General features: G+C 38.6%; 1 protein-coding gene across 1 annotated transcript in view; it reads left to right on the top strand.

The window, feature by feature from the left end:
- The window catches only part of LOC133326219 (uncharacterized), a 181,185-nt gene that overhangs the window by 86,512 nt on the left and 69,894 nt on the right, over positions 1 to 24,779 (top strand). The window contains 5 exon segments of the mRNA XM_061534900.1: positions 438 to 773; positions 2,255 to 9,532; positions 10,776 to 11,090; positions 11,182 to 12,990; positions 13,587 to 13,679. Of these exon segments, the coding sequence (XP_061390884.1) occupies positions 438 to 773; positions 2,255 to 9,532; positions 10,776 to 11,090; positions 11,182 to 12,990; positions 13,587 to 13,679 (9,831 nt within the window).

Raw genomic sequence — 24,779 nt, 5'->3', positions numbered from 1 at the left:
AAATCAAGCTGAAGCTGATTTTAGTTGTAGGATGTTTCCTTAAGTCAAAATATATTTAAAAATTTGCACCCATTATTACTATGCAAAAATCATTTTCATTTACAATGAAAGCAATAATAATAGCAACCACAACAGAAACAAACAACAACACCAAAAGCAAGCATTACATTTGCACCAATTTTAAATTAATTTTCAAATTCAATGAAAAAACAACATTACATCAAACAAACAATAAATATTGAATTTGGAACTGGCCTACATTTCATATTATTTTATATATAATTTAATTTACTAATATTAAATTTAATATTTTAATTATTTAATTTAAAACACACAAACACCAACCATACCATCCTTGCACAACACCAACCAAAACAAAAAATAAAATCAACGCTTATCATTTACATAAACCAACCAACCACACCCACACACAACAGATGTCGACGAGTGCTCCATTAACAATCCATGTGGTTTGGGTGCTGAATGCGTGAATATGGGCGGTAGTTTTGCATGTCGTTGTCCGGCGGGTTTTCAACTCGAGGACTATGGCTACGATTCGAATAAATATAATACAAACGGCAACAACAACAGCAACAAATCATTAGCTATGGGCCCCATCGGTGCCGGTCGTGCTTGCATAGATGTGGATGAATGTAATCCAGATAATGGTGTCGCCAAATGCGGCACCAACGCTAAATGCATTAATTTTCCCGGTTCATATCGTTGCTTGTGCCCAAATGGTTTTCAAGGCCAAGGTTATTTGCATTGTGAAAGTTAGTATCATTTTTTTATCGATTATGCATTAAGCTTACTCTTTCATCAACTTTTATACTTTGACCTCTCTCTCTTTCTTTCTATCTCTCTCACTCTCTCTCTCTCTCTCTGTGAAATTTTTTAAAATCATGATTATTACAAAAATTTTTAAAAGCTGAGAATGCCTGGGAATTCTATTTGCAAATTTTTTTATTACAATTCATTGTAGAAATCGCCATTGTAAAAAAGTTAATATCAAGTGGCGCCCAACGTTATTCTTTTACCTACATTTTTTTAATTAATCAGGCTTCCAACGTAATATTTATTTTCTCTCCTACTTTCAAAATTGAATTAGAAGACTTCCTAGTGATACACCTTAATGGCGCCCAATGTATCACCTTCCATTTGTACCGATTTATTTATGTCTTTGCGCTCAATGTGGTGTTTAGAGATGCCAGATCTTCGTTCTTAGTGCATCCACATTAACACAATAAATTTGTAATTTTCAAAATTTGGGACCCTATTGTTTACCATAAAGGGAGGTCAACAAAAGGGGATGTTAATAATCGATTTTCCCAATATCTGCTTTACTCGAGATCTTTATCAGGTTGGTTGTACCAGTTATTTGCGTTGCATGCCAATGTACTCTGTAGATCCAATATTTTTGTGACATAAACTCAAAAATGGCGCCCGACGTTTGACAGTCTTCCATTTAGAGTGTGTTTTATTTCATACAATTTTATTATAAATATTATGTTTCAAATTCTCTGTAATCTGGCGCCCAACACATGACAAATTTATTAATTAGATATTTCATTGTATACGTCAGGGCATATCTATGTAACCTAACAATTTTGCGTATTGCACAGGAATCAAGAAGATATACACATATATTTTCTCACCAATGAATAATTTCCACTCTCAGTGTTTAGGATATCACCTGCCAAAAAATTTTGCAAATATTATTCTCAACGTACTCTTTCTAAACTCTACACTTCAGCATTTTCATAAAAGCTTCCAAATTAAAACACACAAACAAACACCTACACCAAAGTTAAACACTTGCTTCTTCACCAGCAAAAGAACCAACCAACAAGCTTTTCTGAAATGCTTCAACTCGATTATTTTCTCTTCATAGCTTTATGACTACCGCCAAAAGTCTTTTGACTTGCAACTATTTTCACATTTATTGTAGACAACTGCTACTGCTCGCTCTATTTTCACGCCACTTTAGTTTTAAGTTATATATTATTTTTATATATAAAAAATATCCCCTATTTCCCCAAAAATAAAACAACACTAATTTCATTAACATTTTTTCATAACACCTCCAAAAAACCACCACCAACAACAACAAAAACAAATGCAATTGTTCAAAAAAAAATACAAAATACGCAATTGCTTTGTTCACGGCTTTCACCAACGTATCGAAAACGAAAAATCTCTGTCTCACTTTCTACGTTACCTTATCCGTCCGACCGACCTTTGTGCATCTCTACAGATATCAATGAATGTCAAGACAATCCCTGTGGTGAAAATGCCATTTGCACCGACACCATTGGTAGTTTTGTCTGCTCCTGTAAACCCGATTTTACCGGTGATCCCTTCCGCGGTTGCATTGATATCGATGAATGTTCGACCATGGAAAAACCCTGTGGTCCCCACGCGATTTGTGAAAATAAACAACCGGGTTATGAGTGTTCGTGTCCCCAAGGATTTGCAGGTAAACCTGATGCCAAGACCGCTTGCGAACAGGTTGATGTTAATATCCAATGTTCAACGAATTTCGACTGTACCAACAATGCGGAGTGTATTGAAAATCAATGTTTCTGTTTGGACGGGTTTGAACCTATGGGTTCTAGTTGTGTGGACATTGATGAGTGTCGTACCCATGCTGGTGTATGTGGCGATCATGCCCAATGTATCAACACCCCCGGCTCGTATAGGTGCGATTGTGAAGCTGGTTATGTAGGAACTCCACCGCGCGTTATGTGCAAGGAACCCTGTGCCGATGTCCATTGTGGTGATCATGCCTATTGTAAGCCCGATGGCAATGAAGCCTATTGTATCTGTGAAGATGGCTGGACATTTAATCCCAGTGATGTTGCTGCCGGCTGTGTGGATATTGATGAATGTGACACAGGTGTACATGGACCATTTGGCAGCTGTGGCACCAATGCCACCTGTACAAACACCTTAGGCAGCTATTCGTGTTCATGCCCCTCAGGCTTTTCAGGAGATCCTCACACAAAATGTGTGGACGTGGATGAATGCCGCAGTGGCAATAAATGCGGTGAAGGCGCCGAGTGCATCAACATGAATGGTGGTTTCACCTGTAAATGCCCCGACGACTCCATACCCGATCCTGACCCAACTGTCAGATGTGTACCAATTGTCACCTGTAATTTGGACAACGATTGTCCTGGCAATGCTATTTGTGATCCGGCCAAGAGATGCTTGTGTCCCGAACCAAATGTCGGCAATGAATGCCGCCATCCATGTGAATTCAAGAATTGTGGTGCCCATGCCCATTGTATGTTGGTAAACGGCCAGGCTCAATGTTTGTGCGCTGAAGGCTTCACTGGCTCCCCAGATATGCCTGGAGGTTGTAATGACATCGATGAATGTAAAGCCAATCCATGTGCTGCAAATGCCATTTGCTCGAATACTCCTGGTGGCTATCAATGCCAATGCCCCTCGGGTGCCTCAGGAGATCCTTACCGTGAAGGTTGCGCCGCAACTCGGGCACCACCATCCTGTTCCGACTCAAATCCATGTGCTCCAGGTGAATCCTGCGTGGCAGACAGTTATACCGGAACCAGTGTTTGTATTTGCCGTCAAGGTTATGAACGTAATCCAGCCACAGGACAATGTCAGGATATTGATGAATGTTCCGCCACACGATCCAAACCGGCCTGTGGTATTAATGCCTTGTGTAAGAATCTGCCAGGCAGCTACGAATGTCGCTGTGCCGCCGGTTTTAATGGTAATCCCTTCGTTATGTGTGAACAATGTAACTCGCCCGAATGCCAATGTCAAGCTCCCTTCAAACTGGTCGGTAGCAGTTGTATACTCTCCGGCTGCTCGAATGGCGAGAAGTGTCCCAGTGGTGCAGAATGTATTTCAATTGCAGGCGGTGTTAGCTATTGTGCCTGCCCCAAGGGTTACAAAACTTTGTCTGATGGCTCATGTGTCGATGTTGATGAATGCTCTGAACCTGGCAGCAGGGTATGTGCCTATGGTGCGGAATGTATTAATAAACCTGGTTCGTTCTCCTGTGTTTGTCCCGATGGCTACAATGGAGATGCCTACAATGGCCAATGTACTCCGGCCCAAAGAAAATGTGCGGCAGACAAGGAATGTAACACGAATGAGAAATGTGTGCAGCCAGGAGAATGTGTCTGTCCACCACCCTTCTTCCTTGATCCCTATGACAACAACAAATGTAAAAGTCCTTGTGAACGATTCCCATGTGGTATCAATGCCAAGTGTACACCAACCGATCCACCACAATGTATGTGTGAAGTGGGTTATAAGGGTGATCCTCTGCTGGGTTGTACCGATGAAGATGAATGTGCCCATTTGCCATGTGCCTATGGCGCCTATTGTGTCAACAAGAAAGGAGGTTATCAATGTGTTTGCCCCAAGGGCTTTACGGGAGACCCCTACAAGAGTGGTTGTATTTTGGAATCATCGGACGAACCCAAGAGCGTGTGCGTTACTAATGAAGATTGTGCCAGTAACTTGGCCTGTATGCAAGGTACCTGTGTCAGCCCCTGCGCCAGTTTACTCTGTGGACCCAATGCCTTCTGTGAAACAGATAATCATGCCGCATGGTGTCGCTGCCGTGTGGGCTTTGTCAAGGACGATAATGGCGATTGTGTATCCCAGTGTAAGGATGTCATTTGTGGAGAAGGAGCTTTGTGTATTCCCACCTCTGAAGGACCCACTTGCAAATGTCCCCAGGGTTATATGGGTAATCCTTTCCCTGGTGGTTCTTGCTCGACAGATCAATGTTCTGCCTCCAGGCCCTGTAATGAAAGACAAATTTGCATTAATGGGCGTTGCAAGGAAAGATGTGATGGCGTTGTTTGCGGTATTGGTGCCATGTGCGATAAGAACAGTGGCAAATGTGTCTGTGAACCGAACTTCATTGGCAACCCTGATTTGATTTGTATGCCTCCGATTAAGTATGCTGAATGTAATCCTCCATGTGGTCTTAATGCTCATTGTGAATATGGCTATGGCAGTGCTGAGTGTGTTTGCAACTCAGGAACCACAGGTAATCCCTACGAGGGCTGTGGCGCCCAAAGTAAAACAGCATGTGAGCCGAATAGCTGTGGCCCCAATGCCGAATGTAGAGCTGATGCCAATGGCATTACATGTGTCTGCCCTCAAGGATTTGCCGGTAATGCCTATGTCGGTTGCCACGATATTGATGAGTGTATGAACAAACCATGTGGTCTTAATGCCGCCTGCCTCAACACCCATGGAGGTTTCGAATGTCTATGTTTGTCAGGATTTGGTGGAGATCCATTCACCAGCTGTCAACCTGTTGACACAGAATTCTGCTCCGATGCCCAGAAATGCAAATGTAATGAACGTGTCTACTGCCCCGATGGTTATTCCTGCGAACGTGGCAAATGTAAGGATCTATGCTCCAAGACAACTTGTGGTCCCAGAGCCGTGTGTGATGCCGGTAAATGTTTATGCCCCTTGGGTTATTTGGGTGATCCCAATAATCTCGAGACAGGCTGTACCATTCGTGGTCAATGTAACAACGATGCTGATTGTAAAAATTCCGAAATTTGCTTCCAACTTAGCAAGGGATTGCGTAAATGTGTTGATGCCTGTTCAAAAATACAGTGTGGACCAAATGCTCTCTGCGTGGCCAATGACCATCGTTCCTCGTGTATTTGTAGTGATGGTTATTATGGTGTACCCAGCAATTTGCAAACAGGTTGTCAACCCGAACGTAAAATACCCGAAGTGGAGGATAAATGTAAATCAAATAATGATTGTGAATTGGGTTATACCTGTTCGGCGGTTAATGACGGAGCCAAGGAATGTGTGCATATGTGCTCCAAAGTGGTGTGTGGCACCAACGAAGTTTGCAAGTTGGATAACAGTGGCAATGCAATTTGCAGCTGTGATGACAGCTATGTCTGGAACCCCGTGTCATCGACTTGTGAGAAACCCAGCCTGCCCGATTGTACTTCGGAACAAGAATGTCCAGCTGCTTCGGCTTGTCGACCAGATGTTGTGGGCGTTTTGAAATGTGTATCAATTTGTGATGAATTCACCTGCCCTGCCAATTCTATTTGTGTTGCCAAGAATCATCAAGGCCGCTGTGATTGCTTGCCTGGATTTGTGGGTAATCCCAATGATCGTAATGGCTGTCAACCTAAACAGAAACATCAATGCCGTTCCAATGCTGAGTGTGCAGAATCGGAGGCATGTATTAAATATGGACCAGAGGAAGTGCTCACATGTAGACCTGCCTGTGAGGCAGTCAAATGTGGCCCACGTGCTGTATGCATTACCAACAATCATCAGGCACAATGTCAATGTCCTCCTGGACCATTTGCTGGCGATCCGTATGATCCTTATGAGGGCTGTCAGAGTGTCCCATGTGTCTACAATAAAGACTGTCCCTCACATCAGTTGTGTAATCGTCTGACCCACACTTGCTTCGATGTTTGCGACGACGAATCCTGTGGCACCAATGCCATCTGTTTGGCTGAAGATCATCGTGCTGTATGCCAATGTCCTCCGGGATACAAAGCCAACCCAATACCTGAAATGGAATGTATTAAGACCGGAGGTTGCACCCCAGGTACCTGTCATCATTCGGCCATTTGTGAAGTTACATCTGAAGGTCCAATTTGTAAATGTCCTGAACATTTCATTGGAGATCCAGTTCGTCAGGGTTGCCGTCCCGAGGGACAATGTCCAAATGGTGATGGTGATTGTCCCGCCAATACAATTTGCAGCGGCGGTCGCTGTGTTAATCCCTGTGACAATGCCTGTGGTGCCAATGCCGAATGTAAGGTTATCAATCGTAAACCTGTTTGCTCATGTCCCTTCCGTTTCCAACCAATGGGAGAATCAGCTAAGGAAGGTTGTGCCCGTTCCGTCTCCCACTGTCGTTCAGATGCTGATTGTGGCGGTGAAGTTTGCTATAACGGAGAATGTCGTGTTATATGCCGTGAAGAAAATGATTGTTCCGTCGGAGAGAAATGTTTGCAGAATGTCTGTGTGATTCCATGTGTTGACCATAGCCAGTGTGCCAGCGGTTTGGCATGCTTGAAGGGTGTCTGCTCCATTGGATGTCGTAGCAACAAAGATTGTCCTTCGGATCGTTCTTGTATTGATAACAAATGTGCTGACCCCTGTCAAACTGGAGGTGTCTGCGGTCCCAATGCTCTTTGTAATATTGACAACCAACGTAGCCACTGCTCTTGTCCTGAGGGCTTTGAAGGCAACCCCACACCTGAACAAGGCTGTGTACGTGTACCAGCTCCTTGCTTGGCCACCAATCAGTGTCCCACCGGTCATATGTGTATCGGCAATCAATGTAATTTGCCATGTCAAAAGACTTCCTCCTGCGCCATTGGAGAACGTTGCTATCAACAAGTCTGTCGCAAGGTTTGTTACACCAGCAATAACTGTTTGCCCGGAGAGATTTGTAACAATGATGGCACCTGCCAACCTGGTTGTGATTCTGACGCCGATTGTCCACCAACCGAATTGTGTTTGAGCGGAAAATGTAAATGTGCTCAAGGGTTCATTGGTACCCCATTCGGCTGTTCTGATATTGATGAATGTACCGAACTACCATGTCATGCTTCGGCCAAATGTGAAAATATTCCTGGATCGTTTAAATGTGTTTGCCCCGAGGGTACTGTTGGAGATGGCTATGTCAAGGGCTGTGCTAAACCCAAAGAATGTTACAAGAATGAAGACTGTTCCACTGCCTTGGCATGTATCAATGATAAATGTTCCAATCCTTGCTTGACTACCAGCTGCGGTCCAAATGCCCTTTGCCAGGCGGAACAACACCAGGCTATGTGTGAATGTCCTCCAGGACATTTGGGAGATCCATTCGATAGCTCAGTGGGTTGTTTCAAGGTGGAATGTATCACCGACGACGATTGTGCCAGTGATAGGGCCTGTGATGAAGCCACCAATCGCTGTATTAAACCTTGCGATTTTATCACCTGCGGCAAGGGATCCTGTAATGTTGTCGATCACAAGGCATTGTGCTCCTGCTATGAAGGTTATCATCTGAATAATGGCATCTGTGAAGATGTCGATGAATGTCTGAGTCGCCCATGCCACAAGACTGCCTTCTGTCAGAATTTACCAGGATCATTCAATTGTCAATGCCCTGAAGGTTTGATTGGCGATCCAGTGCATGCTGGATGCCGTGACCCCAATGAATGTCTTACTGACTCCGATTGTCCTGCCACCGCCAGCTGTCAAAACTCCAGATGCCGTAGCCCGTGTGAACGTGAAAATGTTTGTGGCGTTAATGCCAATTGTGTTGCTCAATCGCATAATGCTGTCTGCACCTGTCCTGCCAATGCTCGTGGAGATCCTTCGGTGGAATGTGTATTTATTGAATGCGCGGATAATGATGATTGTTCAGGTGAAAAGGCTTGTGTCGATTCGAAATGTGTTGACCCTTGCTCATTGCCAAATGCCTGTGGCTCCCAAGCTCGTTGTATAGCCCAAAATCACATCGGTATTTGCTCGTGTGAAAGAGGTACCACTGGTAATCCTCAACTGGGTTGTGTCCCATTGCAGTACTGTAATGCCGATAATCAATGTGCCGCCGGTAGCATTTGCTCGAATGGCCTCTGTTGTTCATTGTGTTCGTCAAATCGCGATTGTATTGCCGATCAATTGTGTATCCAAGGTGTGTGCCAACCCACCTGTAAATCTAACTCTACCTGCCCTGAATTCCAATTCTGTTTGAATAATATTTGCACCAAGGAAGTGTTGTGTCGCGAAGATCAGGATTGTGGCAGTAATGAAGTGTGTGTTGTCGATAACTACGGCAGAGCCAGTTGTGAAAATGTTTGCTTAGGACGCGCCGTTTGCGGACGCAATGCTGAATGTATTGCCCGCAGTCATGCCGCGGATTGTGAATGCAAAGAGGGATTCTTTGGTGATCCCAAGTCGGGTTGTCGTAAAGTCGAATGTACCTCGGATGATGATTGTTCCAGCGACAAGACCTGTGAGGGTCATATGTGTAAAATCGCCTGCCTCATCGGTCAGCCTTGTGGCGATAATGCCGTTTGTACAGCGGAAAATCATAAACAAGTCTGCCATTGTCAACCCGGTTTTACTGGTGATCCTAAACTCGGTTGTCAAGTCATTGATTTCTGTAAAGATGCCCCGTGTGGTCCAGGTGCTCGGTGTCGCAATTCACGCGGCTCCTTCAAGTGTACCTGTCCCGCTGGTTTGGTTGGCGACCCTTATAATGAGGGTTGTCGCACCTCGGTGGAATGTGAGACCAACGAAGACTGCCCACCGCATGCTGAATGCACGAAAACAAATGGTGTACCCAAATGTCATGATGTATGCGCCAACGTGCGCTGTGGCCCCAATGCGGAATGTATTCCGAAGGGTCACAAGGCTCAGTGTGCATGTCGCAATGGTTATGATGGCAATCCCGCTGACCGGGTCAATGGTTGTAAGCCATTGCCGACACCATGCCAAGTTACCGGCGATTGTCCGATCAATTCGTATTGTTCGGATAGTATATGCAAACGTAAGTACTAACAGTGTGAATGTGGTATTTTTTTATTTTTATTTTGTTATGTTTTGGGTTTTTGTTTGGGGTTTTCTTTATTTTTTATATTAACATGTAGTTAAGAAACTTACCCAAGGGGTAAAGGGTTACACGAACACATACATAAACAAATATTTACAAACAAAACAATAGTTTTTATAAAAAAAGAAAAAAACAAAAATACAAGATCCAAGAAAAAACCTTCAAAAAAGAGGAGCATTACAATACTCTACACATCTACATATACATCCAACCCCACTCAAAAATATATGTACACCAGAATTTATATTACACAATTTTTAGGTACTCTTTCGTCAAAATTATCAACACAAAATATTTTGCAATTTCTAATTTAGTTCTAGAAAAATATTGTTTTATTATTTGGCAAATTTGTGTTTTCAGAAAATCAAGGCTTTAAAATATACTGTATATAGATCCTCATCGGCCAACGACCCACAAAAATGTTACATTTATTTAAATAAGGAAATTATCGTTGACCCCACGTTGGTCGCCAAGTTCAAACATTTGACGGTACCTCTTAAAATATTTTTAAAAAATCCACGCTTTTGATAGTACCATAAAAACAAATTTAAAAAAATGCCTGCCTTTGATATTGGCGTATATTTAAAAAAATCCACGACTTTGTACCTTAAAAAAAAATCATTGCCTCATTGTCTCACAAAATCTTTAAAAACAATCCATGCCTTTGATAGTGCTTCAAAAAAAGCGTTTTCAAAAATCTACGTACCTTTAAAAGTATTTTTAAAGAATCCTCACGTTTAATAGTACATCAAAAATATATTTATATATATATATATATATTTTTTTTTTTTTTTTGAAAATGCAGGACTGAAAATATTAAAAATCCATGGCTTTTACATCTCACACCCCCTCTTCATCTCTGTCAGCCTTTCTGAAAACACAAGTTTGTCAAATAAACTCGGTAGGAATATCACACAATGATTTGCCTTGAATTCAAAAAGTAGTCTCTCCCTTTGTTATCACTTCTCTCTCTCTCTGTCACTCTTTTTGTCGATGTGTGATAATGATGACTATTTTCTATTGAACTCTGTGTTGAATTTTGTAAAAACAAACTCCCAGTACTCCCCCATTTCAGTGTATATTTGTCATTATTGTGATTACCCACCACCAGCTTATGTTCTCAATAATTAAAAATTTAATAATTTTGTTTTACTTCCTTCCTTCCTCACCACCTGCACAGCTGCTTGTGTCTTGGATACCGAATGTACCGGCAATGAACTTTGTCAAGGCGGTCAATGCGTTAATCCATGTAGCCAACCTCAGGCATGTGGTATGAATGCATTATGTTCCATCGATAATCACTATAAACAATGCTCATGTCCTGCTGGTTTCACCGGAAATGCTGAAGTGGAATGTGTACGCATACCAATTGCATGCAGTACCGATTTGGAATGTGGTCAGGGTTATAATTGTCGCGATGGTATGTGCTTCCCAGAATGTGGCAATGATCAAGATTGTGCCTTGAATGAGAAATGTTTGCGGGGCATATGTATGCGTAAGTATTGCATAACGGAGGAGACTGGGATAGGACTCCCTGTATAGAGACAGAACATGATTGCATTTGTTTCCTTATTTTGAATTTTCAGTTACCTGCCGTGTTGACAATGACTGCTTCTTGGGTCATGTGTGCTTGCACAACAAATGTGTCTTTGGCTGCCACACAGATGACGATTGCAGTGCTTCTGAATCCTGCCGCAACGATAAATGTATTCATCCATGTTCGGAAAATCCATGTGGTCCCAATGCTGCCTGTTCGGTGTCCAACCATCGTGCCACCTGCACCTGTCTCGATGGCATGGTGCCCAGCCCCACTGCCCAAGTTGGATGTGTTCGCGCTCCACCCCAGGAGTGTTCAGAGAATCGTGATTGTTTCAATGGTTTGGCCTGTTTCGAAGCTGTATGTCGTCCCTTGTGTGCCGATGATTTGGGTTGTCTGTCCAATGAACGTTGCCAGAATGGCGTCTGCAAGCCCTTGTGTCGTCGTGACGATGATTGCCGCAATAGCGAAGTGTGCCTGGGATTATCCTGTGTCGCTGGTTGTCGTTCGGATCAAGGTTGTCCCGATAATTTGTCCTGCATCAATCAACAATGTGTCGATCCATGTGCGGATGCCCGTGCCTGTGGCACCAATTCTCAATGTAATGTCTTCAATCATCAAAAGGTATGCTCTTGTCCTGATGGTTTGGTGGGCAACCCTGAGGTTTCCTGTAAACCACCAATCACTGTATGCCAGACCAATGCTGATTGTCAATCGAATCAACTATGCTATGGAGGTAGCTGTCAAAGCCGTTGCCGTAATGACCAAAACTGTCTGGCCGATGAGAAATGTATGCGTGGCTCTTGCCGCACTGTCTGCAACACCGATTCAGCTTGTGCCCAAGGACAAATTTGTGAAAATCGTATTTGTCAAATTGGTTGTCGCAATGATTTGACCTGTGCCCAAGATCAGGCTTGCGTCAACAAACAATGTAAGAATCCTTGCGATACGCCCGGACAATGTGGTCAATGTGCCAATTGCTTGGTTGTCAATCACGGTGTCCAATGCAGTTGCCCCAATGGCTTCCTGGGAGATGGTCTTACCGGTTGTCAAATGCCACCACAAAGATGTAACCCCTCGTGTCAATGCGATGAAAGCAATACCTACTGTGCCGAATCCTGTACCAGAAACACCGATTGTGCTTGTGGTCAAATGTGTATGCGTGGCAAATGCCGTTCCAAATGCGGAGCCAACAGATCCTGTCCAGTTGGCCAGTTATGTGAACGTGGAGCCTGCGTGGCTGGATGTAAAACCAACAATGATTGTGCCACCGATCAAACTTGCATCAAGGGACAATGTAGTGACCCATGTGCCAATAAGAAATCCTGTGGCCGCAACGCCTTATGTACCGTATCAGAACATCGTATGCTTTGCTATTGTCCTGATGGCTATGAAGGTGAACCGAATAAGGAATGTATCCAATTCGAATGCCAACATGATGAAGATTGTGAAGCGAACAAGCGTTGTGACAAGGGTAAATGTCGCAATCCCTGCTTGGAATTCGGAGCCTGCGGTGTCAATGCCCAATGTCGTGTGGTCGATCGTAGACCCCAATGTTCTTGTCCACCAGATTTCTTTGGTGATGCTGCCACCGAATGTCAACCTTTGGAAGGTGGCTGTGACAATAATCCCTGTGGTGAAAATGCACGTTGTAACGAAGTGCCCGGTGGCTATGAATGCTCCTGCATGGAAGGTTGTGTTGGAGATGCCAAAAAGGGTTGTATCTGTGATGGAAATATTGTTGATGTATGCCATCACCAAGTGTGTGGTTTGAATGCTGCCTGCCGGGTATTGCCACATGACGAGGCTCAATGTTATTGTCCCGAGGAATACCCTAATGGAGATCCATATGTTCAATGTAAGTAGAGAAAAAACATTATATTAGACTTTCGATATATGTAAAAATAATAAAACATGGGATGATCAGGATCTGAGGCCGAAGTAGCAATTATTTATGTATATAAAAAATAAGCTGTGATAATGTTGGGCGCCATTTAAAGATTATTTCAAAAGTACTAGTTCTTAATAATACTTCCTGATATAAAGAACATAGTCTGTAAGAAAATGGAAGATTATGTTTATATCCTAATGTTGGGCGCCATTTAATTTTAATTCTAAAAAATGCTGTTTTCATGACGAGTTTAAATCAAAAAAGGTCCCCAAGTTTTCCCCAACAGTGTTCCCTATGACGCTTATTATTCGATTTTACTTCAAAAAATCTCAACTTGGGCGCCACTAAATGAAAAGCGTATATCCTAAATACATAGCTTGGATTTTTAGTGTGACAAAATGTTAAATGATTTAATTATAGGGAAATATGTACGTTTCTACGTTGGGCGCCACTTAGTGAAATGACTTTCTAACAATATAAGAAAAATGTAATGAGGGAGAAAGTTTTGCCATACTTTTTCTGATCCAAAAAAAATATACAAAATTCTATCTTTCCTTTTCCAGGTTATCTAACTCAACCACCCCGAAATTGCCTAACTGAAGGTTGTGCGATCGGTGAATGTGTACGCGAAGGTTATGATTATGTTTGCAAACAAGGTAAGTACCCTACCACAATAAGTTTATTATCCTTAGAGCTTCAATATTTTATAGTAATTAGGTTTATTTGCCAACAAGCAAATAAAAACAACAAAGTATTTATATATTTTTTTAATTAAAACAAAGTTGTAGGGTTTTCGTTGTTGTTTTTAAATTGATTAATAATATTTTTTTGAATTCGGGATATTAATTTTGTTTGATAATCCAATTAATTGTGTGAGTAACATACGTTGGGTATTTTGCGTGTTTATAAAAACCAAATATCCGCAAAAAAAATGGAATTAGTTTAACAAAGACAAATTAGATAATCCAAAAAAATATTAAAAAATAATTAAACATGTTTTTATAATCTTAGGAGGGATTTTAATAGTTTTCAATATTTTGTTTTTTTTTATTATTTTTTTGCTTAACCTCAAATATTTTGTTTTCATTAATTTGCCATAATGAGTTCAAAACAAAACCAACCCAGCCGTAGTGTGTGTAAATACTAAATTTTATATTTTGTCTTATAAAATTAAAAACAAAAGATTAACCCGATAAAAAAGAGAAACAATTTATACACATGTGGTATACAAAAACACACAAATTCAATTAGTGTACAATTTTTTTAAATAATTAAAAATGAAAAATACACACACACAAAATATACCAAAAACACACACGGATTCAAAATTGATTATTTTGAGTTTTGTTAAAAAGAAAATACACTCACGCAATTTTATAAAATTATTTTTTTGCACCTTCCCTTATTACTATTTTTATATATTAGTAATTTTTTATTAAAACAGAGAACTTTACATAATTCCATTGACTAGCAAGGAAATTTTATAAGAAAAAAAGAAAATCTCATTCGTGGAATGTCGCTGTCGCTATCGCGGTCTCCCAATCTGTGCCTTATTTAATCATTTTGTTTTTTATTAATGTTAAGTTTTTTTATAATATTATTGTTTTATAAAATTATTTATTTTTATAGCTAATAATCATTTTTTTTATTTATCACCAACACCTTGACATTATTTTTTTACACCCTGATCCCCCTCAACAAAAAAAAATTAAAACAAATCCACCAAACAATTTTTAATACAAATCGAATACAATCGTTACCAATAAAAATAATAATAATTATAAAACCCTAACTCATCCTATAAATTAATAATAGCAAAACAAATAAACAATATCAATCAAAAGCTTTCGTTTGGCAATTTAACCTCAACAAAAGCTTGTCTTCTAACATTAAACCAAAAAAAACTTCTCCTTTAAATACCAACCAGCAATGAAACATAACCTCATTTTTTCCTCAATCGACATAAATAAATAATATAGCTTTTTAGATAACAGCTTTTTTGGCAAAATCATAAAAGCTTTTTGATAAAATTTTAGTAGCAATTTTTATTTGCCATATAATTTCATAATAATAATTTTAAACATTATTTATTAAAAAAAATATAAATAATTATAGTTTTTTTTAATTATTAGTGAACAGTCCCAATAATAACACAAACATTTCAAAGTCCACGTTTTAATGAAAATATTTAATAACAAAGAGTTTGTAACTCTTAAAAAAGTTACAGAATAGGCCTACAGGTTACTTTTCCACAATTTTTTTCAAGGTTCCATCATTAGTTTCAAGAGACCATTTTTAATAGGAATCATTTCTAAAAAGTTTTAGATCAATGTATTACGTACATTATTTAAAATGGCGCCCAACGTCAGACAAAACAGGACCAAATCACCTTCAATTCAGGTTACTTTTCCACCAATTCATGTTACTTTCAAATTTAAATTTTAAATAGTGAACTGAAGGTTTTGAAAAAGTTTTGCAGTGACATTAGATGGCGCCCAACATAATGATGTATCATAAAAACAGCATAACATTATGACGCTACAAATTATTAATTTAACCAAAAACTTGTGGGAAATTGGATTTTCCATTGGATTTTCCATTTATAAGTTCCATCTCGTGTGTTAGGTCCAGTGTCGTATATCCGTACAGATATCTCTCCAGAAACATCGTATGGCTCAGAAGAAGCAAAAACCATTATGGGCCCCTACGTTACATATAAATATTCCGATTCCAGTCGGCTAAATTTGTAACCTTACGTGATTCTTCCAGGGTCGCCACTATAATATTCAGTTCAGCTGGGATGTAATGGAGTGTTGTTTAAAAGCATTATTTTCAAAACAACTCCCAGTATTCTTACTGTTGGGCGCCATTTTCATGTTTTCTCTCCGAATCGTTTTCTGTAACAACAATTTTGTTATATTTCCTTAGACAGTGAAAACTTTTCTTTTCAAACTTAAAATCTGCTTTGCATATTGAATTGAGGAATACAAAACCTCATTTAATTATGGAAATAGCCCCTCTTTGGACGCCAATTGCAAAATAAACTAATTTATACAAATAAAACGTTCATACGGCGATTTTTTCGTACTAGCCCAGGCCTTGAATCTCAGCAAAATTCAACTCCTCTCGTTTGGATACCAAAATTTGCAACAACTATCCGGAATTTCGATTTTTTTTTTTTTTTTTTTTTAATACAATTTACAGTTGTCCTGTAGAATCTCTATAAAAAGATCGAACAACTATTTTAAAAATGTAAATTTTTCTTTGAATGACATAATAAAGTTTTATTATAATTTGTAAATTGTTTTCAAAAAAACCAAATTCAATATAAATGCTGAAATCCAGAAATCCTTACAGAATATCAATGTTAAGACACGACCGCACATTGGGCGCCATCTTTTTTATTGGGTCAGTAAAGTCTTTGAATTTTACAAAACATAATTTTTTAATCAGATCAGATCTTATAATCAGTGCAATAAAGCATTTATTATATCGTACAATGTTGGGCGCCAATTCTGTCGTATGCAAATATCCTTCTTTCCTCCTTAAGTTTTTGATCTGATCCAGAAAAATATTTTAGAAATAATAGCAATAAATTTGGTATCAGTTTTGTTCGAACACACTAGTTTATTAACTAATCAGTTCTTTAACAGATATTCTTAAAAATCTAACCAGCACATTCGAAAATACAAATTGCGAACCATACACCTTTAACATGCCGTCAACTAGGATCTATGCACAGATCAAATAAAACACATTCACACAATATAAGATTTAAGAAAATAAAACGTCAAACAAACTGTGACCTAACTAAAGTGATAAACGAATATGCCGCGATAGCGATATGTAAAGAAATAAAATTGAAAAACTACAGGGTCACACAAAAGCAAACACAAGTGTAAAGCAATAAAGAGTATTAACTAATATGAATATGAATTATGCTACCCTACGTTTTCCCAAAACTATCCTCGATTAGTATCCTTTATAATTCCCCTACCCAATCCAACCTACTACCCATCCTTTCTCCTGTCCTTTTTGTTTTGGTAATGTATTAAGAACTATAATTTTGAGCTAAATATGTTCGTTTTTTTTTTTAATAATTTATACAAAATAAATATTTCTTTAATATAAGATACAAAAATCTCCCTTTTACAACAAATAACAACAACAACAAGTCTCAGATTGGGAACTGTGGACGGGACAATTCTCACACATAGTTCTGCCTACCATAATATAAAGCAAAAACACACATACAGATTAAAAACAAACCACAACCACACATGTCATTATTTTTTTCTAATCGCCGTTTTTAAATAAAAAAATTTTACCAAAGCATTTTATAACAGCACGCCATTTTTAAATATTCATTAATCATGTATTGAAAAATTAGGTTTATAATTTCTTGTAATAACTAAAATTGGCTTAAATTTCTCAACAATATTTAAGGCCAGGTTATCACATTGGAACAATATATTTTTTATTGTTTCAAAAATAAAATAAAAATATATTTATTTTTTGTTTCTTCATTTAAAAAAAAGAAAATATTTTTTTCCATGTACAAAACAAAACAAGAATTCTCATCACAATCTTATGTAACTAAATTTTTAGAACTAACACACATTTTTGCCAACAAACAAAAAATACATAGAAAAATCGGTTTATATTCTCGGTACAAAACATAATAGACATAAGTTGTAAATACTATATATATGAAATTTGTATATAATCCAATTTTTTCCTATAAAACAAAAAAAATGAATTTTTTCCACTAACCCCCGGCCACAAGAAAAAACATCTAACCCTCCAAACTAATTGTAAATATGTTAATATACCAGTTTTTTTCTAAATTTTGTTTTTTTTTTAGTTTTGTATAAAAAATTGATTTTTTTCATACTCCCTTCTCTTTTCTTTTCATTCTGCTACTAACCTCCCTACTTAGACCAACCTCTACCAAAACTTTTATTCTTACAAAAAATAATTTTCCTAATTTTTTTCTTCTTTAAAAAAATCGAAAAAAACGTACCTAATTTCAAATTCGAAACAATAGAAAACCAATATTCGAAAAGCAAATAATTCTCCAATAACGTGTCCTTCTTGCATCAGGGCAGAGCGCATGTGTTGGATGTCGTGTAATTTAAAAAAAAAAATATTTTATTTTTCAAAATTTTGTTATACTAAAAAAATATCATCAGCTTGTTCTATAACCAAAATCGTTTTTTCTATATATATATACATATTTCTAAAAATTAAATAATCGGCTTGAAAGAAAAACAACAAAAACAACACTGTACAAAATAAAACAACGTTCAAAACTAATGGTTTGCTAAGCATATATATAAATATTTTTTTTATAAATACCAAAAAAACCAAACTATTTGTTTAAACAAAAACATGTGAGATGTCTCCCCTTCACAGTTCTCTGAATTGAAATATAATTTTGTTGAGAAAATTTAGAAAAAATAATAATTTTGTTTATATTTTTTATATTAATTTAATTTTTTTTATAATTAATTGTTGTAACAAACTCAAAATTATTTTTCTTCTTATTATTTAATATTAAAAAACCAATGCACCAAACTTTTCCCCCCGTCCCACAACGAACACTAAAGATTCCCAATAATGAAAAAATGCCACAACTAGAACCAATCTAACACTTTACAAAAATACCACCCCCAAACCCCTACTTTCTTATAAAACAAAAACACACACACACAACACTTGCCATAAATTTTAGGTTTAGAAAAAAAACAAACAAACCAGTTAGGATTTTTATAAGCATAATTTTGCAGGTTTAAATATAAGTTTATGTCACACTTTTTACAATACCCATTCCACCAATACCACAATCCCGTTTACCACCACCCCCCACACCCACACACCCACTTTTCCCCTTACACACTTTAGAGAAATTGATTTTTTTCTCCCCAGACCTTTAGAATATTTTGAAAAAGAAAATATTTTTATTTGAATATTTCTTTCAAATTATTTGTTTTCCCATGTAATTCTTTTTCTTTCTCTCTCTCATGATCACTGTCTTTCTCTTCCCCCGTCCCAACAATCCAACAAACCTCGTAAAAAACCCCAAAACCAAAAACCAAACAAACTTTATAAAAATATTTTATATTCTACACCATGCCCTCATAACGCAACCCAATCAATCAACAACCAATATGTACGTTATAGACACCGAAAAATGTTCTGCCGACACGGATTGCCCCAGTGAAAAATCCTGCCAACAAGGCCACTGCATTGATCCTTGCACCTTACGCGGTGCCTGTGGAGCCAACGCATTGTGCAAAACCGTATTGCATCGACCACGCTGTTCATGTCCCAGCTGTTTCATTGGCCGTCCCGAAGTTGAATGTAAACCCGATCCCAAATGTGCCGATGAAGACCAAAGCCAATCGCGAGATCCCCAGGAACAAATTTTGTGCGCCCAAGATTCCGATTGTCCGGATAGCTTACAGTGTGGTGCATATGGCCAATGTACCGATCCTTGCCAGAATCCTCAATTTGTTTGCCGCGGCCATAAGAAATGTGAAACGAGACGCCATCATCCGGTGTGTGTCTGTAAGACTGGGTTCATTGTCAATGAATACGGTGAACTGACCTGTGCACCGGAGAAACGTGAATGTTATCGTGATGATGATTGTGCCTCAAATATGGCTTGCAATGAGGGTAAATGCCGTAATCCTTGCATTGTCCCCGTGGGCCGGGCACCCATTTGTGCCGAGAATAAATCCTGCGAAGTTCAGGACCACAAACCCGTGTGTATTTGCATGAAGGATTGCCAACCTTCGATCTCGATATGTTTACGTGATGCCGGCTGTCCCGAAGGTTTGGCCTGTCGCAATTATCAGTGTGTCAATCCTTGCGATTTTGCACAATGTGCTCCCAACTCACCGTGTATTGTGGAGGATCACAAGCCGATATGTAAATTCTGTCCCAGTGGATTTATTGCCGATTCACGTTATGGATGTCAAAAAGGTAAAGCAACAAACACAAAACTTACAACCACCAAACAACAACAACAATTCCTGTCTTTTTCTCTCTCTCACACACACACAAACACAAATTCCTCTCTATTTTGTAATAATTAATTTAAATTAACTGTCTGTCTACCACACGCTGTGTCCTAGTTTTTAAGCTCCAAAACAAAAGCTCTCTAATCCCCGTTTTTTTAATGACCAATTAGCTGTAAAGATACCAAGGAACAACAACAATTTTCCAATAATGCTGTTAATTAATAAAAAAAATATTGTGTGTCCCTTTTTTGCTCTCTCTCACTCTCCCTAATTGCTAAAGCCCCTAAAACCTAACCAAGAAGGAAATTTCTTGGCAAGAAATATTTCTTCTGATTAAAGCCACAAGTGAGAATGCTCTCTCTCTCGCTCTTTCCGAACACCAAATGCCCTCTCTCACAAGACTGATATTTTAATTAAAAAACAATAATTTAATTTTAAAATAATTTTTGCAAATTAAAAACCAATAATAATAAAAACATTCACACACGCTCATGCTCACAACTTCTGACAAAATAGCAACAACAACAACAAACCAACCAAAGAAGTTGCCACTAAAGTCTGATAATTTTTACACTGCCAAAAGCCCACACCAAAATAAAAATTAACACCAAGGCCCTAATTTTCCTTTCAACAAAATTGGAATACAAAATTTCCAAAATTCCCTGTTCCTTTCCAAAAAAATGTTCTCTTTTTTTAATTTTTTACTCTCACCCAAAAGCCTTCCGTCCACCTTGCTCTGTCTCTCTCTTTAATCAATTGGTACTAAAACAAAAACTTAGTTACAGAAACAGTTTTAACCATTTATTTTTTTGTTTTTGTAAATTAAATTAAACCCCCAAACAACAACTCACTGATTACTAATCCGTAAACGTAAAGTAATCTTGTAAAACGTAAACAAAACGTAGCTAACTTTGTAAGTGTAAATATTTAGAAATAACTTGAAAAAAAAACAAACAAAAACAAAATTGATTTAGTGTTTTATAAAATTTATGGTTACTAATTTGTTTATATTGTAAAATAATTTATTAATTTTTTATTTTTGTAAAAAATGTAAATTTTTTTTTTGTAAAAATAATTTTATTTTAGAATTTTAGGAATTATTTAGTTATTTTTTCTCCTATGCCCTTGAACCAAAGCTCATCTGGAAATTGAGTAACAAATTTAAGGAGTTTTTGTAAAAATCAGGGAATTGAATTATTTTCTTCCTTCTCCCACTTTTCTCTACAGACCACTCAACACTCTTCTACTCCACTTTTTTATTTATTTATTTTTTTATATAAACAATTTTTTTCTTGTAAATATTTTTTTAATTTTTAATAACGACAATTTTTTTTCTTTACACCCAAAAAAATCTTATGTAAAAAATTATCTTACACTTTCTACAACAAAAAACCAAAAAAATATTTTTTGCTCAACTACACCTTTACCAAAAATCTTACAAAAAAATCTTGGGGGTCCAAAAAACAAAACAAAAATTTCAATACCAACCAAACAAACCACAGCTTCTACACCACCCCCACAAGAAGTCACCACAAGTACAACAACAACTACTACCACCACAACAACCATAACATGTTCAAAGGATGCTGAGTGTCCAGATATATTACGTTGCGGTCCACAGGGCCTATGTGTGGATCCCTGTATCTACGAATGTGCAATGGCCGTGGTGTGCATAGTCAGAACACATAGGGTTAAGACATGTATATGTTCGGCAGGTTATCAGGGTAATGCAACGCATAGATGTATTGACATACCGCCGTCAGACGGACAAGACATGATGGTGGTGACGACTTTAAGACCTACGGACTTGGACAAATTGGCCACGACAGAGGCCACTACTTTAAAATACACATTGGCTGATGTGGCTAATCAAACAGAAATGCGTACAAGGTTTACAGAAATTGAGGCAGAGTTGGATGAGACCACAAGGTCATATGATAGTACAACAAAACCAACAACAATTGGTAAAGAAGAAACGACAACAACAACAACAGAAATGGTTATAGGTCAAGAGGTGAGTACAATAAAACAGATGACAGGTCTAGAGGAAACCACAGTAACGGCGAAGGAGGTTGAAGGGGAGAGAACTACATTAGGGACTGACTCAGAAGTAACAACAACATCAGCACTAATTCCTGAAGGAACTACATTGGCTCCTAAAGATCTGGAAGTGTCAAAGACCACTACAGGATCTCAAGAAGTCACAACACAAATTATTACTGGTATAGATAAGACCACAATGTCCCCGACACAGTCGGAAGGCACAACAACAAAAATAATTTCGGATATTGAAGAAGCTACAGTAGCTCCATCAGAGGTGGGCGTGGAAAAGACAACCACAGAAACAAAAATCGGTACAGAAGGAACAACAATTGCGACCACAACAAAAATAGTTTCGGATGTTGAAGAAACGACGACAACACCCAAAGATTATGATGTGGGAAAAACAACCACCGAGTTCAGAATAGCTACAGAAGCAACAACAATTTCTGGCATTGACGAAACTACAAAAGAGTTGGATGTGAAAGAAACCTCCACAACTCCTAAAGTGGAAAAAACTACCACCGAAACCGGTGTTGCAACAACAAAAGCATTCTCCGAAGCTGAGGAAACAACAATGACTCCTAAAGAATTTGAAGTTGAAATGACAACCGCAGAATCGGATATAAGTTCCGAGGGAACAACAAAGATCTCCACTATTGGAGAAACCACAATGACTCCGAAGGAATTCGAAGTTGAAAAGGCAACCACGGAATTTGATCTCTCTGAAAAGTCAACAGTTTCCGGTATTGAGATTGCTACAGAGACTCCGAAAGTGTTCGAAGAGGAACAGACAACGATCAAATATCAAGTAACTACCGAGAGGGTAACTGGTGTTGAAGAAACCACAATCGCTTCCAAAGATCTTGACGTAGGAAAACCCACAACGGAATCTCAAGTGGCTACCGATGAAACAACGCCTAAATCGATATCTGATATTGAGGAATCAACAATTGATTTTGATGTTGAAAAACCCACAACAAAATATGGAGTAGTTACCGATGCAACAACATCAAAATTCGTGCCTGGCATTGATATTACTACATTGACTCCTACAGAGCTTGAAGGTGTAGTGACTACCGAATCTAAGACATCTCCTGAAGCTACAACTCTTGGTGTTGAAGAAACCACAGTTCCTGGTACTGGCCAAATGACAATGACTTCCAAAGAATTTGGATTAACCACAGAATCGGCTGAAGTCTTGGGAGACACAACAATCCCAGCAACTACTAAAATCATTTCTGAAGAAACCACAATGGCACCAGAGGGTATAGAAGTATCAAAGGCAACTACACAATCTACAATAATTATGGAAGAAACAACGAAACTTATTTCAGAACTTGAAGATACTACAATAACTCCGAAATACATCGATGTGGAGAAGACAACAACAGAATCGAAAGTGGCAATCGAAGAAACAACACTTCCGGAAACCACAAAAGTAATATCAGGCATCGAAGGAACAACCGTGGCTCCAAGAGATTTTATAACAGAAAAATTAACCACGGAAGTTACCGAAGGTGAAACCCCAGGAATTGTTTCCGAAATTGAAGAAACCACAGTGGCTACGAAAGCATTCGAAAAAACCACAGAATCGGGAATAGTTCTCGGAGAAACAACAAAAATAACTTCAGATATTGAGATGACCACAGTAACTTCGAAATTCGAAACAACCGCAGGTACTGCAAAAGAAACCGTAACACCAAGTGGTGGGGAAATGGAAGAAACGACTTTCAGAACCACAACACTCATACCAAGCAAAGCAACAACAATACCTCTTCCCACGGAAGAAACCACTGAAAAGATATTGGAAACTCAAACACCTCCTGCAGAAGATCTGACAACAATGAAAATAATAACAACGGGAGTTCCCAAAGAAATCACAACTGAAAGACCCCCGGAAACAATTGGAAGCACCACGAAACCCATGGAAGCAGAGACAACATTCGAATCAACAACTTCTAAAGTTTTCGACAAGGAAACAACTGCAGCAGTTCTTGAAACTGAAACAACTCAGAGGTATAGTGGGTTGGAAACCACAGCACCTGAAATTACACAAGGCACTACGATTCCTACAGCAGGGAGCAGAGAAACAACAACCCAGAAAGGTATAGAAACTACCACAGAAATTCCGAAGGAAGCCTTAGTTCCTGGTATTACTGAAGAAATAATGACAACCTTAGGTGTTGGGGAGCAAATCACTCCAGAAGCAACCACCGTTGCAGGTTTAACGACTGGGCAAACTACTATATTTACTGAAGAGACTACTGTTTCAGTAACAGAACTTCAGACCACAACCGGTAGAACAACAGTTGAAGATTTGGTCACAAGTCGGGATCAGACAACTCAAGAAATTGTTGAAGAGACCACGGAAGCGATTTCTCGCATTCCTGGTGTCACTACAATGGGACCAACAGGCACAGACAGTACCACACTCTCGACTTTGGAAAGAGGAACAACATTGAAAGCTTTAGAGGCAGAAACAACTACAAAACCATATTTGGAAGTTACTTCGGGTATCACTACAGAAACGGGTACAGTTACTGTTTCAGAAATTCCCCAAACAACGGAACAAATATTTGGAGATATTACAACCATGAAAGTATCTGAAACCACAACACCGAAAATGTCTGAAGATATTACCACAATGAAAGTGCCCGAAGCAACACCGGTAATTTCCGACGAATCCAC

This window comes from Musca vetustissima, unplaced genomic scaffold (assembly GCF_032173495.1).
Source record: "Musca vetustissima isolate MV318-11 ecotype Yass unplaced genomic scaffold, APGP_CSIRO_Mvet_v1 utg5479, whole genome shotgun sequence".
Lineage (NCBI taxonomy): Eukaryota > Metazoa > Arthropoda > Insecta > Diptera > Muscidae > Musca > Musca vetustissima.
Note: the sequence above shows the minus strand (reverse complement) of the source record. Positions and strands in the feature narration are given on the sequence as shown.